This window comes from Trachypithecus francoisi, unplaced genomic scaffold (assembly GCF_009764315.1).
Source record: "Trachypithecus francoisi isolate TF-2019V2 unplaced genomic scaffold, Tfra_2.0 Lachesis_group20, whole genome shotgun sequence".
Taxonomy (NCBI): Eukaryota; Metazoa; Chordata; class Mammalia; order Primates; family Cercopithecidae; genus Trachypithecus; species Trachypithecus francoisi.
The window spans coordinates 70,488,429-70,503,709 of NW_022681466.1; the positions used below are offsets into that span (position 1 = coordinate 70,488,429).

At 46.6% G+C, this 15,281-nt stretch overlaps 1 protein-coding gene across 1 annotated transcript in view; it reads right to left on the minus strand.

Annotated features, from left to right (window-relative positions):
- RPA1 (replication protein A1) overlaps nucleotides 1-15,281 on the minus strand; it is a 64,483-nt gene that overhangs the window by 16,937 nt on the left and 32,265 nt on the right. Inside the window, exons 6-12 of the mRNA XM_033185140.1 lie at nucleotides 9,859-9,951; nucleotides 6,000-6,132; nucleotides 4,498-4,600; nucleotides 1,889-1,957; nucleotides 1,544-1,736; nucleotides 1,251-1,390; nucleotides 310-458 (exon numbers count right to left, since the gene is read on the minus strand). Coding sequence (XP_033041031.1) covers nucleotides 310-458; nucleotides 1,251-1,390; nucleotides 1,544-1,736; nucleotides 1,889-1,957; nucleotides 4,498-4,600; nucleotides 6,000-6,132; nucleotides 9,859-9,951 — 880 coding nt within the window. The remainder of the gene's footprint in view (nucleotides 1-309; nucleotides 459-1,250; nucleotides 1,391-1,543; nucleotides 1,737-1,888; nucleotides 1,958-4,497; nucleotides 4,601-5,999; nucleotides 6,133-9,858; nucleotides 9,952-15,281) is intronic.

Below are 15,281 nucleotides of genomic sequence, written 5' to 3' on the forward strand. Positions count from 1 at the left end.
GCGGCAGGAGCGAGGTCAGCAGGCAGCACTCACGTTCCATCCCCTCCTGCGGCAGAAGCGAGGTCAGCAGGCAGCACTCACGTTCTAATTGCCTCCTCAGACCCTAAGTTTGTCCTGGGATGACAGGTTCGTCAGTTCAGGGGCTTTAAAGCCCTCCTCTCGGACGGCATAATGCCTCCAAGAAACACAGGAGCTGCACCCCTCAGTGACGACGCCTTCCGCTTGGCAGAGAGCTCACATACTGACTGTAACCAGCTTTTCTCAAAGCCCAGCCTCAAGTAACCCTTTGTTTAGCCCCACAAAACTTACCAACCACGAAGCTTATAGGCCTCTGGGATGTCAGGATTCGCAATGATAGTGCTTGAAGACAGCACGGAGAGGCTCCGTCCACCGAAATCAGAGACTCTGGCTCCTTTGATAGCCAACACGGGCTGTCTAGAACCATCAAATTTTTCAGCCTATAAAAGAAACACCAGACATATACAAGTATCACTAGCAGGAAGAACACAGAAGGCTTTTATAGAAAACAAGGCAAACAAGTAGAGTGAACGTAATCAGTGTACATGGAATCTAGACAAGACACACCTCACACATGAGAATCTGCTCAGAGACACATCAAAACTATCACTGCTTTCCTCGAGTTGGGGGAAAGAGCGTTTCCCCACGTAAAGCTTGAATCACAGCAAATCTCACAGAAGATAAAGGATTTCAAATATTTGCCAGACAGCACAACCCTTCCCACCTACACGGTGAAAGCTCCCAACTCATAGCACAAAACCGCCCCCACGAGGAGCTCCTCCTGTGTGTGCTGAAGACCCCATCCTACAGGACAAGACCGCCTCCCCCCCAGGAGCTCCTCCTGTGTGTGCTGAAGACCCCATCCTACAGGACAAGACCACCTCCCCTCCAGGGGTTCCTCCTGTGTGTGCTGACCACCCCATCCTACAGGACAAGACCGCCTCCCCCCCAGGGGCTCCTCCTGTGTGTGCTGACCACCCCATCCTACAGGACAAGACCATCTCCCCCAACCCCAGGAGCTCCTCCTGTGTGTGCTGACCGCCCCATCCTACAGGACAAGACCACCTCCCCCCAGGGGCTCCTGTGTGTGCTGAAGACCCCATCCTACAGGACAAGACCACCTCCCCGCCAGAGGCTCCTGTGTGTGCTGAAGACCCCATCCTACAGGACAAGACCACCTCCCCTCCAGGAGCTCCTCCTGTGTGTGCTGACCGCCCCATCCTAGCACTTACATCTTCCCCCCACAGCGTGGCAGTCACCACCTTCCCAGATGTGTCCATCAGGTAGATATTTCTCTTGGCAACCTCTCTGTTGTTAGACCTCACTGTGATTTTAGTGGCATCTTCGTAGCTCTTGCAGATCCCGATGATGTCTAAAACACAGGCACATGTTAGCAGGAGGCGGTCAAGGCTCCCACTCTGACGCCAGCAAAGGGTGAAGGGCAAGCACTGAAGTCCTGACACCGCCCCGTACAGTGCAAAGGAAGCTCATCCTCCCTGCTCCTCCTTCCCACGCACGGGCTTACCTACGAGTGAGTCTTTCGACTTGCTCTCGAGGTCATCAATCCCCGTGAAATCGAACTGAACCGTAGGTAAATGATGGCCGTCTTCACAGGGCATGACGGAAGTCTCGTTATTGAAGGTCATCTCGTAGTCATTTTTAACAGCTGTGAACTGTTTGTTAGCAATCTTCAGAGTGCCTTTCGAGAAATAATACACCTGCGAAGGAGACCGCGTCACAGAACTTGAGACTACCATCCAACTGGACAGAAACGCCTGGTCTGTCACCACACACCCCTCCCCTGGGCCAGAGTCTTCTCATCTGCCTCCACCCCGGGGCGGTGTCAGTTCTAAAGTCAGCACAGCCATACCTTGTTCACTTCAATAAGCGGAAAGAACTTGTCCACTTGCTCGTTGAAAGCTGCAGCTCTGATTTCACCCTGCAGAGGCAAGTGGGCAGGTTAGGGCTGTGGGACTGAACATAGGCCACCCCAGCACCAAGTGACACTGGGACTGAACACAGGCCACCCCAGCACCAAGAGACACTGGGACTGAGCACAGGCCACCCCAGCACCAAGTGACACTGGGACTGAACACAGGCCACCACAGCACCAAGAGACACTGGGACTGAGCACAGGCCACCCCAGCACCAAGTGACATTGGGACTGGGCACAGGTCACCCCAGCACCAAGTGACATTGGGACTGAGCACAGGTCACCCTAGCACCAAGTGACATTGGGACTGAGCACAGGTCACCCCAGCAGCAAAGTGACACTGGGACTGAACACAGGTCACCCCAGCACCAAGTGACATTGAGACTGAGCACAGGTCACCCCAGCACCAAGTGACACTGGGACTGAACACAGGCCACCCCAGCACCAAGTGACATTGGGACTGAGCACAGGCCACCCCAGCACCAAGAGACACTGGGACTGAGCACAGGCCACCCCAGCACCAAGTGACATTGAGACTGAGCACAGGCCACCCCAGCACCAAGTGACACTGAGACTGAGCACAGGTCACCCCAGCACCAAGTGACACTGGGACTGAACACAGGCCACCCCAGCACCAAGAGACACTGGGACTGAGCACAGGCCACCCCAGCACCAAGTGACATTGGGACTGAACACAGGCCACCCCAGCACCAAGTGACATTGAGACTGAGCACAGGTCACCCCAGCACCAAGTGACACTGGGACTGAGCACAGGTCACCCCAGCACCAAGTGACACTGGGACTGAACACAGGCCACCCCAGCACCAAGAGACACTGGGATCGAACACAGGCCACCCCAGCACCAAGTGACACTGGGACTGAACACAGGCCACCCCAGCACCAAGTGACACTGGGACTGAGCACAGGTCACCCCAGCACCAAGTGACACTGGGACTGAACACAGGCCACCCCAGCACCAAGAGACACTGGGATCGAACACAGGCCACCCCAGCACCAAAGTGACATCTTGAGAGCAGGGGCACACACACAAACGGGGCCCAGAGAGGGCTACGGACATCCCCGGAACCCGCATTTTACAGTCACACATTCAAGTCACTGGCCCTGCTGAAGAACGAGAATTTCAACTAGCTGATCCCATAATCATGCTGCATTAGCCTCAGCTGAGAAATACAACAGCACAAAAGGGCAATGACGATTCATTTATTCTGACAATAAAAACCAAAAACCGTTGAATACTGAGGGACACGCCCGGAGCCCACGAGGAAGGTGCTGCACGGGGGTGATTCACCAGCTCCCTTCAGCTGCCCTCTCAGTGACAAACCACTTCCCATTCGGGGCCATTGCCAAAAATGTCAGAATAAGTCATGTTTTCAAGTTGCTTGTGATCTGATTTTCACTTTCGCTTTTCTGTCACCCATAATGCTACAGATGGGCAAGAAATTTTAGCCAACCACCACACATTGGAGCAATAATTTGTAAAAAAAAAAAAAAAAAAAAAAAAAAAAAAAAAAAAAAAAAAAAGGTTCTAATATTGATTCTGCCATCACACAGTCAAACATTGTGGGTGTTATATCAACTTCCAAAAAAAAAAAAAAACTATTTTTTTCTCCCCCTTTGGGAGTTTGAACAAACAGGAAATCTGCAGCAGTTTGAAAAGAACGCTAAAGTACATTTTAGGAATTATTATTATTATTATTATTATCATTTAGATGGAGTCTTGCTCTGTCGCCCAGGCTGGAGTGCAGTGGTGCAATCTTGGCTGGCTACAACCTCTGCCTCCTGGGTTCAAGCGATTCTCTTGCCTCAGCCTCCCAAGTAGCTGGGACTACAGGCACCTGCCACCACACCTGGCTAATTTTTGTATTTTTAGTATAAACGGGGTTTCACTATGTTAGCCAGGCTGGTCTCGAACTCCTGACCTCAAGTGATCTGCCCACCTTGGCCTCCCAAAGTGTTGGAATTACAGGCGTGAGCCACCATGCCTGGCAATTTCAGGAATTATTCACAAAACTAATAGATTAACAGCTATCAAGACTGTCATGCTTCCATGGGATAGGAATTTTGTCTCATTGTCATGGTTCTGTTTAGTTTAAATAAAGCAAATAAAGAATCTGCACAGTCAGAGCCCATTTCCCACAAAACCATTTCTGTACCAAGGTCACAACTGTGTGTCTTCTGCTGTGGCCCAAAGCTCCACTGTACTCACAAGCAGGCATCACCTCCCAGTGCTCTGACTGCACCCGCCAGCAAATCAGACGGTCTCCAGTTCCTCCTGCCCATGAGGCTACTTACACATTTAGAAAACTACTTTCTACTGCTACAAACACTGTATTCGAGATCAAAGATTTTATTTATGACCTTAACCCTCTACTCCAGACAGCATCAAAAGACAGAGGGAAAAGCACAATAACAATCATGCCTCTCTCTGGCCTACTATTATTTGTCACCTCATAGGCCCGCAGAGCTGAGCTTTTTGTTTCTCAGAGAGTCTACTACTCTTACTTCCCCACATGACAAATACTCACACTTTCATCAACCAGTTCTAGAGAGAAAAGCTTCCCTTCCCCTCGGGAGTTGCTCCAGGTACGGATCTGACTTTTGTTGGTGACACGAGCACAAATAGTCCACCTACAAACCAAATCGATTACATTAGTGTTTGGAGTCTTCCTTAGAAGAGATCAAGTAAGAAATCATCTTCCTACAGCCTTTCTCGTCTTCAAACACATATTCCATTTTCCAACCCGTATTTTAATCCAGCTAATTAAAACCCCAAGATGACACATCGGTTTGACAGTTTACAGAATAAGCAAATAGTAAAACATGCAAGGTGATTTAATACTAACTCATTCTCCTGTCAAGTAAGTAAATTTATAAACTCTCTCCCTTCTCCAAAAAGCATCACCAAGGCAGCAATATGCCCTTCATGAAAGGTTCAAAGCTGGAAAATACAGTAACACCAGCAATGATATTTTGCCATGGTTTTCAATTACGGGAACTGATGTAACTGCTGTCAAACTTCTGTCTCATTCCTAATGTACCCTGAATAGAAATCCACGACGTCGCTGGACTGTCAGGGACAACACGCCGAAGCAGCGTGACCTTGGAGAGAGGCACGGAAAAAGGAGGCACAGGGCACATTAGGTACCTTACTTATGATTCACAGGGAAAAGTAGCTTTCCTACATTACAGAGTATTGAAGAATAAATGTAAACATACCTGGAAGGATTCTGAAAAAAGAACTCTAATCTTTAACTATTCAAATTGCTTTATTTCGTGTATTTATTTTGTGAGACGGAATTTCACTCTGTCACTCAGGCTGGGGTGCAGTGGCGCGATCTCAGCTCACTGCAACCTCTGCCTCCCGCGTTCACGCCGTTCTCCTGCCTCAGCCTCCTGAGTAGCTGGGATGACAGGCGCCGCCACTACGCCTGGCTAATTTTTTTATTTTTAGTAGACACAGGGTTTCACCGTGTCAGCCAGGCTGGTCTCAAACTCCCGACCTCAGGTGATCTGCCCACCTCAGCCTCCTAAAGTGCCGGGATGACAGGCATGAGCCACCGTGCCCGGCTTCAAATTAATTTTTAGTGGAAAAAAGTCATACAAATGAAATACAGGCTCAGGGTATGTCAATGTGGTTAATACAAATTCTGCAGATTATTTTAGCCAACTAAACCAAAGACGAAGTCTCCTGTTTATAGGAGAAGAGTAAATGCCTTTTGAATTATCAGAAATATTTATTTTTACTCATAAGACTACCAACTGATTAAGCATTACATATTTTTAATTTCAAATTCTTTCAAAATGAATGAAACCTCACAGGCTATGGCAGATTGCTATTGCTATATTTTCCAACAAGAGTTAAAGGTTGCCACAATCTGTACCCCTTTCCTCCTCAGCAAAAAAAAAAAAGAGTAAACCCATTCTATTTGGTGGTGACCCTGAAGTTTGCACATAAATAACTCAAGAGTCCACAACAGCTTCTAGGATTCCGTAAGCACACTCTGAACTTATTCTATGCATAACTCACTTGGACTGGTAAGGAGTGAGGCTGGCAATGGGCACCACTTTGGACTGTGTTCCCCCAGAAGTGTTTGACAGGCTGGGACCTCCAGCTTTTCCAAATGTCTTTGAAGCACCAAAAGCCTTAGAAACAGTGGAACCTTAAAAAACAAACGCAAACAAAAAGGAGTATTATTATTCTACTTAGCTTTTTAATAGTAAGCTTTACCATAACTCTAAATTTTTGAGGTGCCACTAGTGAAATCCTATAACATGAGAGGCAAAGCTTTTCCTTTGTAGCATGCAAGGGATACGCAGATCAAATAGAGACTGAGGCTGGAGGCTGGAAAAGCAATCTAGAATGAAGGCTGCGCACACAGACGCTCACTGTTACGTCTGCTGACGTCAGCCCCGAGGTCAAGGTAGTAATGGTAATGAATCCAGACACTGTTCTTTCTGAAGGCCGCCCTCTTACACACTTGTCTTGCGTCAATGGGCAAGATAACGGGTGAGAAAAAGAAAATCAACTTTCGTAACTGGTAAAACTGATGGCAAGGCACTAGTCACACAAGAAAAAAAGCAAGAGGAAAGACAGGACGTAAAGGACCTATCACAAATAGATTGCCTCCAAATCCCCAGACAACTCCCAGATCTCCACGCGTCTAGAGGACTAGAAAGTCTAGAGTGAAGTCCGTAAGAATGAGTTGAGTAAAGGGCAGGAATCAGTTCTGGTCAAGACACGTAAGTGGGTGACCACTAAGACCCTTCCGCCTCCTTAATCCAAACCTAAGCAGCTGCCCAGCACCGGGAAACCACAGGGATCAGATAAAAGTTCTTTTAGATGCACCACGTATCTGCAAAACTCAACCTCCAAATTCAGAAAATATAATTTAGTTCAGTGATTTCATACCCTCTATATCAAAACATTTTTTCAGAATAGAATTTGGCTAAAAAGATCAATACACCATCTCTACAGTATTTATTTACCGAGTTTCCACAGCATGTACCACACCCTTCTAGGCATTCGTAAATTAGTAAAAAATATACATAGGAGTGTTCCAGGGTTAAAATTTTCTATTCTAACTGGGGAGTCAAGAGAGATCAATACACACGCAACAGTAATTACCTCAAGATTGTGTACGGAAACGCATGTACTTTGTAGAATACACGTGTATACCCATACATAATTTATAATTTCATAAAACACACACAAGCATCCATTCATCCAATTTATTTCATGCTGGGTAGCTTCTCCTCCGTACATATCCAGTTCATTTTCTTTCACTACATAGTTTAGGGAACATTAACTGATTTTCATTTTTTTGAGACAAGGTCTTGCTCTGTCCCCCAGGCTGGAGTGCAGTGGCATGATCTTAGCTCGCTGCAGCCTCATTCCTGAGCTCAAACGATCCTCCCACTTCAGCTTCTTGAGTGACTGGGACGATAGGCGTACACCACCATGCCTGGCTGATTCTTTAAAAAAAATTTTTTATAGAGATAGGATCTTACTATGTTGTCCAAGCTGGTATCAAACTCCTGGGCTCAAGCAATCCTCCCTGCCCTGGCCTCCCAAAGTGCTGGGATTACAGGTGTAAGCCACTGTGCCCAGCCCAGATTTTTCAAAATGTATTTTAATATAAGGCAAAGATAGACAACCAGAAAAATAATTCTGTGGAGGGAGGGAGAGGAATAATGTACTATTTGTATATCAGCCTAAGGAAATGATTATTTACCACGTTAGAGTCTATTTCACCACCCTCTTCAAAAGTGTGTGTGTGTATGTGTGTGTGTATGTGTATATATACATATATATATTTTTTGAGACAGAATCTCACTCTGTTGTCCAGGCTAGAGGGCACTGGTGCGAACTTGCCTCACTACAACCTCCACCTCCTGCGTTCAAACGATTCTCATGCCTCAGCCTCCCGAGTAGCTGGGATTACAGGCACACACCACCACGCCTGATTAATTTTTGTATTTTCAGTAGAGATGGGGTTTCACCATGTTGGCCATGATGGTCTTGAAGTCCTGCAGGTGACCCGCCCACCTCTGCCTCCCAGAGTGCTGGGATTATAAGCATAAGCCACCACGCCTGGCCAACAGCATATTATTTGAGAGTTGTGTATAAACAGATCCACTTACAAAAGGAGAGAGAGAAAGAACTCGTAAGAGCGAGAGAGGCAGATAGATACTGCGAGGCAGATTAAAAACAACAGGCCGGGTGCGGTGGCTCATGCCTGTAATCCCAGCAGTTTGGGAGGCCGAGGCGGGCAGATCATGAGGTCAGGAGATCGAGATCATCCTGACTAACAAGGTGAAACCCCGTCTCTACGAAAAATACAAAAAAAATTAGCCGGGCGTGGTGGTGGGCGCCTGTAGTCCCAGCTACATGGGAGGCCGAGGCAGAAGAATGGCGTGAACCCGGGAGGCGGAGCTTGCAGTGAGCCGAGATCGCACCACTGCACTCCAGCCTGGGCGACAGAGTGAGACCCCGTCTCAAAAAAAAAAAAATGAAGAGCAATGGGGGGAAAAGTCCTGAAAGTTTCACAGAAACATTAGTCACGTCTTAACCTCGCTTTTCTTAGAATGTTAGCACTGAAAAATAGAAACTAATAGTTGAGGGGAGGAGAAGAGGTATATGTGAAGCTGTGACAGAAAAAAGGACCTTTAAAAATAAATCCAACCACATTCTACAAATCCAAATTTTCAACGGTGACTTCCCAGATCAAGAGGTTCCTAAAGTAAAGGCCAGAAAGTAAACAAAATGATTTCATTAGGGCCTCTCAGGACCTGCTGCAGAGAAAAGTCAATGAAGAAACCATTTCTCATCCATGAAATTGAGAAGGAGAACCTGTGACCAATATAAGTAATACCGTCGTCAAGCAAACGATAAACACCCACGAGGCCCAAAATGGGAAACCTGGAGACGGATAAGCCAGACTTACTAAGTGGGTCCCGAGGTAAGAACTTAAAAGGAATGCAAATTCGCAGAAAGTCAGAGGGTGTAAAACCTGAAGAGGTGGGAAACTAAGAAACTACGTGGTAAACTATGAACAGAGAAGAATGTATCAATTTGATTTTTTTTTTTTTTTTAAAAAGTCTGGCTATTAAGTCTCTTTAAAAGACTATCTTTGGGCGGGCGCGGTGGCTCAAGCCTGTAATCCCAGCACTTTGGGAGGCCGAGACAGGCAGATCACGAGGTCAGGAGATCAAGACCATCCTGGCTAACACGGTGAAACCCCGTCTCTACTAAAAAACACAAAAATCTAGCCGGGCGAGGTGGCGGGCGCCTGTAGTCCCAGCTACTCAGGAGGCTGAGGCAGGAGAATGGCGTAAACCCAGGAGGCGGAGCTTGCAGTGAGCTGAGATCCGGCCACTGCACTCCAGCCTGGGCGACAGAGCGAGACTCCATCTCAAAAAAAAAAAAAAAAGACCATCTTTGGCTGGACACTCTGGCTCACACCTATAATCCCAGCACTTTGGGAGGCCAAGGACGGAGGACTGTTTGAGGCCAGGAGTTTGAGACCAGCCAGGGCAACACAGTAAGACATCATTTCTACAAAAAAATTAGCCAGGCACGGCGGCATGTGCCCACAGTACCAGCAACTTGGGAGGTTAAGGCTGCAATGAGCTGTGATGGTACCACTGCACTCCAGCCTGGGTGACAGAGCAAGATCCCACCTCAAAAAAAAAAAAAAAAAAAAGACAATCTTTAACCATGTTTTCAATCACATACTCTAAAACATGAATCAGAATTCTCCTTTGCCAGACACAACCCTGCAATGAATGGCATCTGGAAAACTCCCTTTAGTCCCAGATTAAATTTCAAAACATGATTCCCAAGTCTGACGCCCACAGTCAGCGCGTGCCCTCGTGAGGCGTCTTACCCGCTCCCGAGCTTCCATGCTGTTGCTGGGGCTTGCTGCTTGCCGCTGGGCTGCCTGCTGACACTGGAGGAGCTGCTTGTGGCTGCCCATGTCCTGAAGACCAAAAGGGAAAGCCCATTTTAGTGTGAAGGATTTGGGTTAAGAGATTTAAACTGGGGTGGAAGAAATGCTCTGGGAAAGGGTAAATTTTATTATTTTGTCAAAGACACCCATGGGTTAGAATTCATGCTGAGACATTCAACGGCACGCAGTGCATCTGCTAGGGGTTCACTTTGTGTTTTCATTACACAAAAGGTTGGCTCCATCTACCTTTCACCTGCTTAGAATTGATAGCCTTCAGTTTTAATGAGGTTCTCTCCTAAAGCCTTGCCCATTTCTCCTGCAACAACCTGCAGTAAAGTCACTGGGTTGAATCTGGGACATTACCACTATTTCCATAGCAACAAATCGATGTCATCAACAGAACCGTGTGTTCACCGCAGGATCAATCAGAAGAAAAAGCTGGGTGGTAAGAAAAACCTAAAAGCAGTTCAATTGTCTCTGAAGTGCTCCTGCTTCAAAGGAAAAGGAGACATTCAGAAAGGATTCTACCCTCTCCCTCCCAAACAAAGCAACCTTATTTTGCAACTGACAGTTGGTGGAAAACGCAAGTTGAAAGAGTCTCCGGTACCGTGAAGTGCTGGTGAACCGTCACAGCAGGGAGAGATGACAATGAAGTTCAGAAGCAGGTGTGTCAAGGAAACAGGCAGATTAAAAGGAAAGGGGGGAAATGAGCGTGTCTGAAGCAGAAACTAAGAAATGCCGCCGTAAGAGTATGTGTTTACCCATCACTCCTTACACAAATGTTGATGGAGCTGACGAATGTGAAAACTGTAAAATACACTTCGTTTTGTGAAATAACAGATTTATGGAATTTGACTTTGCCTTAGCGATTGGCTCTAAAAGGCAGAAGTCAACCTCATCTGGGCAGCTCACCAACGGTACTTGCAGCACACAAAGGCAACTCAAAAAAATGTCCTAGAGTGCCCTAAGAACAAAAATGGTACCCACAGCTGGGAGGGCTTCCCACCTGCCACCCTGTCTCTGCCTTCTCCAACTGATGAGTTTGCGTTCCTGCTGCGTTTTCCAAGGTCCTAACTCAAACGGGCACGTTACACACTGATTTAATTTACTTCTGCCAATATTACTCTTAACTGGCACGACTAAATGAGAGGTGGTGGTGCCATTAGAGTAAATTAAATTTAGCATAAAATTAAAAAGGTTAAATAGAACCGTTTAGTTCTTCCTATGGAGAGAAGAATTGAGAGACCTTATTTACATAGAAAAAGAGCCTGATTATTGACAGTGAAATTTTTGTGTTTACATTTTGGCTTTTCCATTATCTCTGAATTTACAAAGTGTCACATAAAATTACAAGGGAAAACTGCTCTTCTCTGACGAGGCATCTCGTGAAGGAACAGTCTAAAATTCTGCAGTGAACCTTTTTTAAAATCAGTAGAAAAAGATGAGTTGCTCAGGAAATAGTACTGGGGCTAAGTGGTTGGAAAGAAATAGAACAAAAGCTGTATCTTTACCTGCTTCGTGAATTATATTCAAGAGAATAAAGATGTAAACATTCAAAAATAGAAGAGTACCATAAAAATACATAAGCCTCTGCTACACTCCCTCCCACTTCCTCCCTCCAAAATCTCTAAACTAGAAAATTCCCTCCTCAGATCATGTCTGCTTGTTTAAGAACCTTGTTGAAAAGGACGTGGTCATCCAATCTTGCTGATCACACAGATTCAATTTCTATAAAAATGTAGCTAAATCAGGCCGGACGCAGTGGCTCACGCCTGTCATCCCAGCACTTTGGGAGGCCGGGGCGGGCGGATCCGAGGTCAGGAGATTGAGACCCTCCTGGCTAACACGGTGAAACCCCGTCTCTACTAAAAATACAAAAAAATTAGCCAGGCGCCATGGCAGGCGCCAGTAGTCCCAGCTACTCAGGAGGCTGAGGCAGGACAATGGCGTGAACCCGGGAGGCGGAGCTTGCAGTGAGCACAGATCGCGCCACTGCACTCCAGACTGGGCGACAGAGCGACTCTGTCTCAAACAAAAATGTAGCTAAATAGTAAGAGGGACCTACCATAGACAAATTCCCAGGGACAGAAAGTAGAAGAGGGGTTACCAGAGACTGGCGGGAGTGGGGAATGGAGAGCTCATGTTTAGTAGGCACGAGAGTTTCAGTTTGGGATGACAAAAAAGTTCCGAAGATGGATGGTGATGATGGCTGTACAACAACAATGTTGATGGACTTAATGTCACTGAACTGTATGCTTAAAAATGGTCAAATGGGCCGGGCGCGGTGGCTCAAGCCTGTAATCCCAGCACTTTGGGAGGCCGAGACGGGCGGATCACGAGGTCAGGAGATCGAGACTATCCTGGCTAACACGGTGAAACCCCATCTCTACTAAAAAATACAAAAAACTAGCCGGGTGTGGTGGCAGCGCCTGTAGTCCCAGCTACTCGGGAGGCTGAGGCAGGAAAATGGTGTAAACCCGGGAGGCAGAGGTTGCAGTGAGCTGAGATCCGGCCACTGCACTCCAGCCTGGGCGACAGAGCGAGACTCCGTCTCAAAAAAAAAAAAAAAAGGTCAAATGTAAATTTCATGTTAGGTATATTTTACCACAACTTTTAAAAATGTGACTTACCTTAGTTTACCTATTCTAAGATCCACATTTTTTTCATGTAAATTAATGTCTTAACATCACCTCCTTTTAGTAGTACATAATATAACGGTACAGTCTTGTGATCACTGGATTCTGAGATTCAATGAAGCACAGCATATTTAACCAGTCTCCAATCAAGCCCTATAATATGTATGAATAATAGCTACCCTTTTTTGAGCGCTTACCCTGCTTCAGGTACCGCATTCAGGAGAATGCAGGTACGTGCATTCCTACAGTGCCTGCCAGCCCTGTGATGTAGACACTATTATCATACCCTCTAACAGATGAGAACGCTAGGTTAGAGGAACCACGTAACTTGCTCAAATCGCACAGCTGGGAAGCAGGACATCATCCTGAACTGAGCCTTTTATGACTAGATCCATGTACTCCATCATCATCTTGGTAATTGTGAACTGTGAACAACCAATTCTGGCAGCCGCAACTCTAGTTATGAGATCTGGTAATTAGGAAAAGCTACTAATCCACTTACTAGAGCCAATCCTTAACTCCTGCTCTGGACCAGATGTGCAAATCTGGCACAAGAGACGAGAGACGGCCCAGAGCCAAATGGACGGCAAGAATTCAGTGCATTCTACACAGCAAAAGCTACCTTCCAGGGAATGCACGGCAGCACAGCAGAGGGCCACGAGACTGAGAAAATTCAGTCTACAGCTAAGTAAAAATCCTTCCAAAAATTAAATTACACCCCAAAGAAGTAATGCAGAGACTTAACTTCTGATACATCTTCTGCTTTGTGTCACCTGCCAATCAAACCATTCCAATAAGACAGGTCAACATTATGGTAAGTCTCACTCTTATTCCCCAGGCTGGAGTGCAGTGGCGCGATCACAGCTCACTGCAACCTCCGCCTCCCAGGTTCAAGTGATTCTCCTGCCTCAGCCTCCTGAGCAGCTAGGATTACAGGCGCCTGCCACCACGCCCGGCTAATTTTTGTATTTTTAGTAGAGACAGGGTTTCACCATGTTGTCCAGGCTGGTCTCGAACTCCTGACCTCAGGTGATCCGCCAGCCTCGGCTTCCCAAAGTGCTGGGATTACAGGAGTGAGCCACTGCGCCCGACTAAGACCATTTCAATGCAAATTTTGGAATTCCTGCCTATTTGTGGGCTACACTTAAGTAATTGTACTGGTCACCTCACAAGGCACAAGTTCTGGATTAGGTGCTGGGAGAATACAAAATGAACTTTAGTTCTCTACCCACTAGTACAGACTGTGCTTCCTTTCCCAACAGAGGAGAAAGCACTGCTGTGAAATGCCCTGTGAGGTAGAAGTCACTACAGGAAAGCTATTCCCGCACTGGCTCACTGCTCTGGTTACGATGAGATTCGAGAGTAAGTAATCCTGAACAGCAATCTTCTCATCCCTCTGAGCTTTGACAGACACTGGAGAAAGGAAATAAAGGAGTATTCTCCCAAAGCCCTGTGTTTCTTTTCTTTTTCTTTCCCCCCCGCCCCCTTCAGACAGGGTATTGCTCTGATGCCCAGGCTGGAGTGCAGTGGCATGATCATGGCTCACTACAGGCCTTGACCTCCTGGCCTCAAGCAATCCCCTCACTCAGCCTTCCCAGTAGGTGGAACTACAGTTACACAACATCATGCCTGGCTTTTTTTTTTGTATTTTTTTTGTAGAGACTACTTTTGTGTCTACAGCTACCCAGGCTGATCTTGAACTCCTGGGCTCAGCTGATCCTCCCGCCTCGACCTCCCACAGTGCTGGGGATTACAGGTGTCAGCCACTGCACCCGGCCCACAGCCCTATATTTCTGACTAAGCAATAAGTATCCTTCAATCCTTTCATCATCTCTCTTCTTTTTTTTTTTATTTTATTTTTTGAGACAGGGTCTCCATCTGTCACCCAGGCTGGAATACACTGGTGTGAATACGGAGCACTACAGCCTTGACCTCCTGGGCTCAAGGGATCCTCCCACCTCAGCTTCCCGAGGAGCCAGGACTAGAGGAGCGTGCTATCATGCCTGCCTAATTTTTTTTTGTTTGTTTTTTTGTGGAGACAGGGTCTCACTATGTTGCCCAGGCCAGTCTTGAACTCCTGGCCTCCAGCGATCCTCCTGCCTTGGCCTCCCAAAGTGTAGGTATTGAAGGTATGAGCCACTGGCCACTGAGCCCAGCCCATCTTCACTGGGCTTTTGCCCCCAAAACAGAAAATGTCCAAAGCAATCATTCAATTAAATAGAGCACACACAAACAAAAAACACTAGAAACCTGGCCGGAGGTGATAAAGCTGGGCACAGTCACCTCTCTCTTGTCCTGACTGCATCCAAAGGTTTCAGAAAAATGCTAAGCGTTGCTTTGTCTTAGCCTACCTTCCTAAAAGCTGAGAATATGATAACCAATTCGCTCATTTTAACAAAACATTACTACTGCAAAACAAAACTGATGTGTTGATTTAATAATTTAGAACTTTACTTACCCCATTCCCTCTCCAATTTAAAGGATCAAATTACAATTTGTGTAAATAAAAATTAATATCTAGCAGGTTCCATCTCTGGAAAGAGCATAGTGATGGCCTAGCCCCACATCTTCCCACTTCTAAAAACCAATAGAGTCATAGGAACGAATACCAGCTCACGTAGGCACATCCCTCATTACAAACGACATCTTCAGTGAAACCAGGGAACAGAGAAACCCTGTACATTCCAAGTTGTGTGAAAATGAAGCCCAAAACACTATAAATCA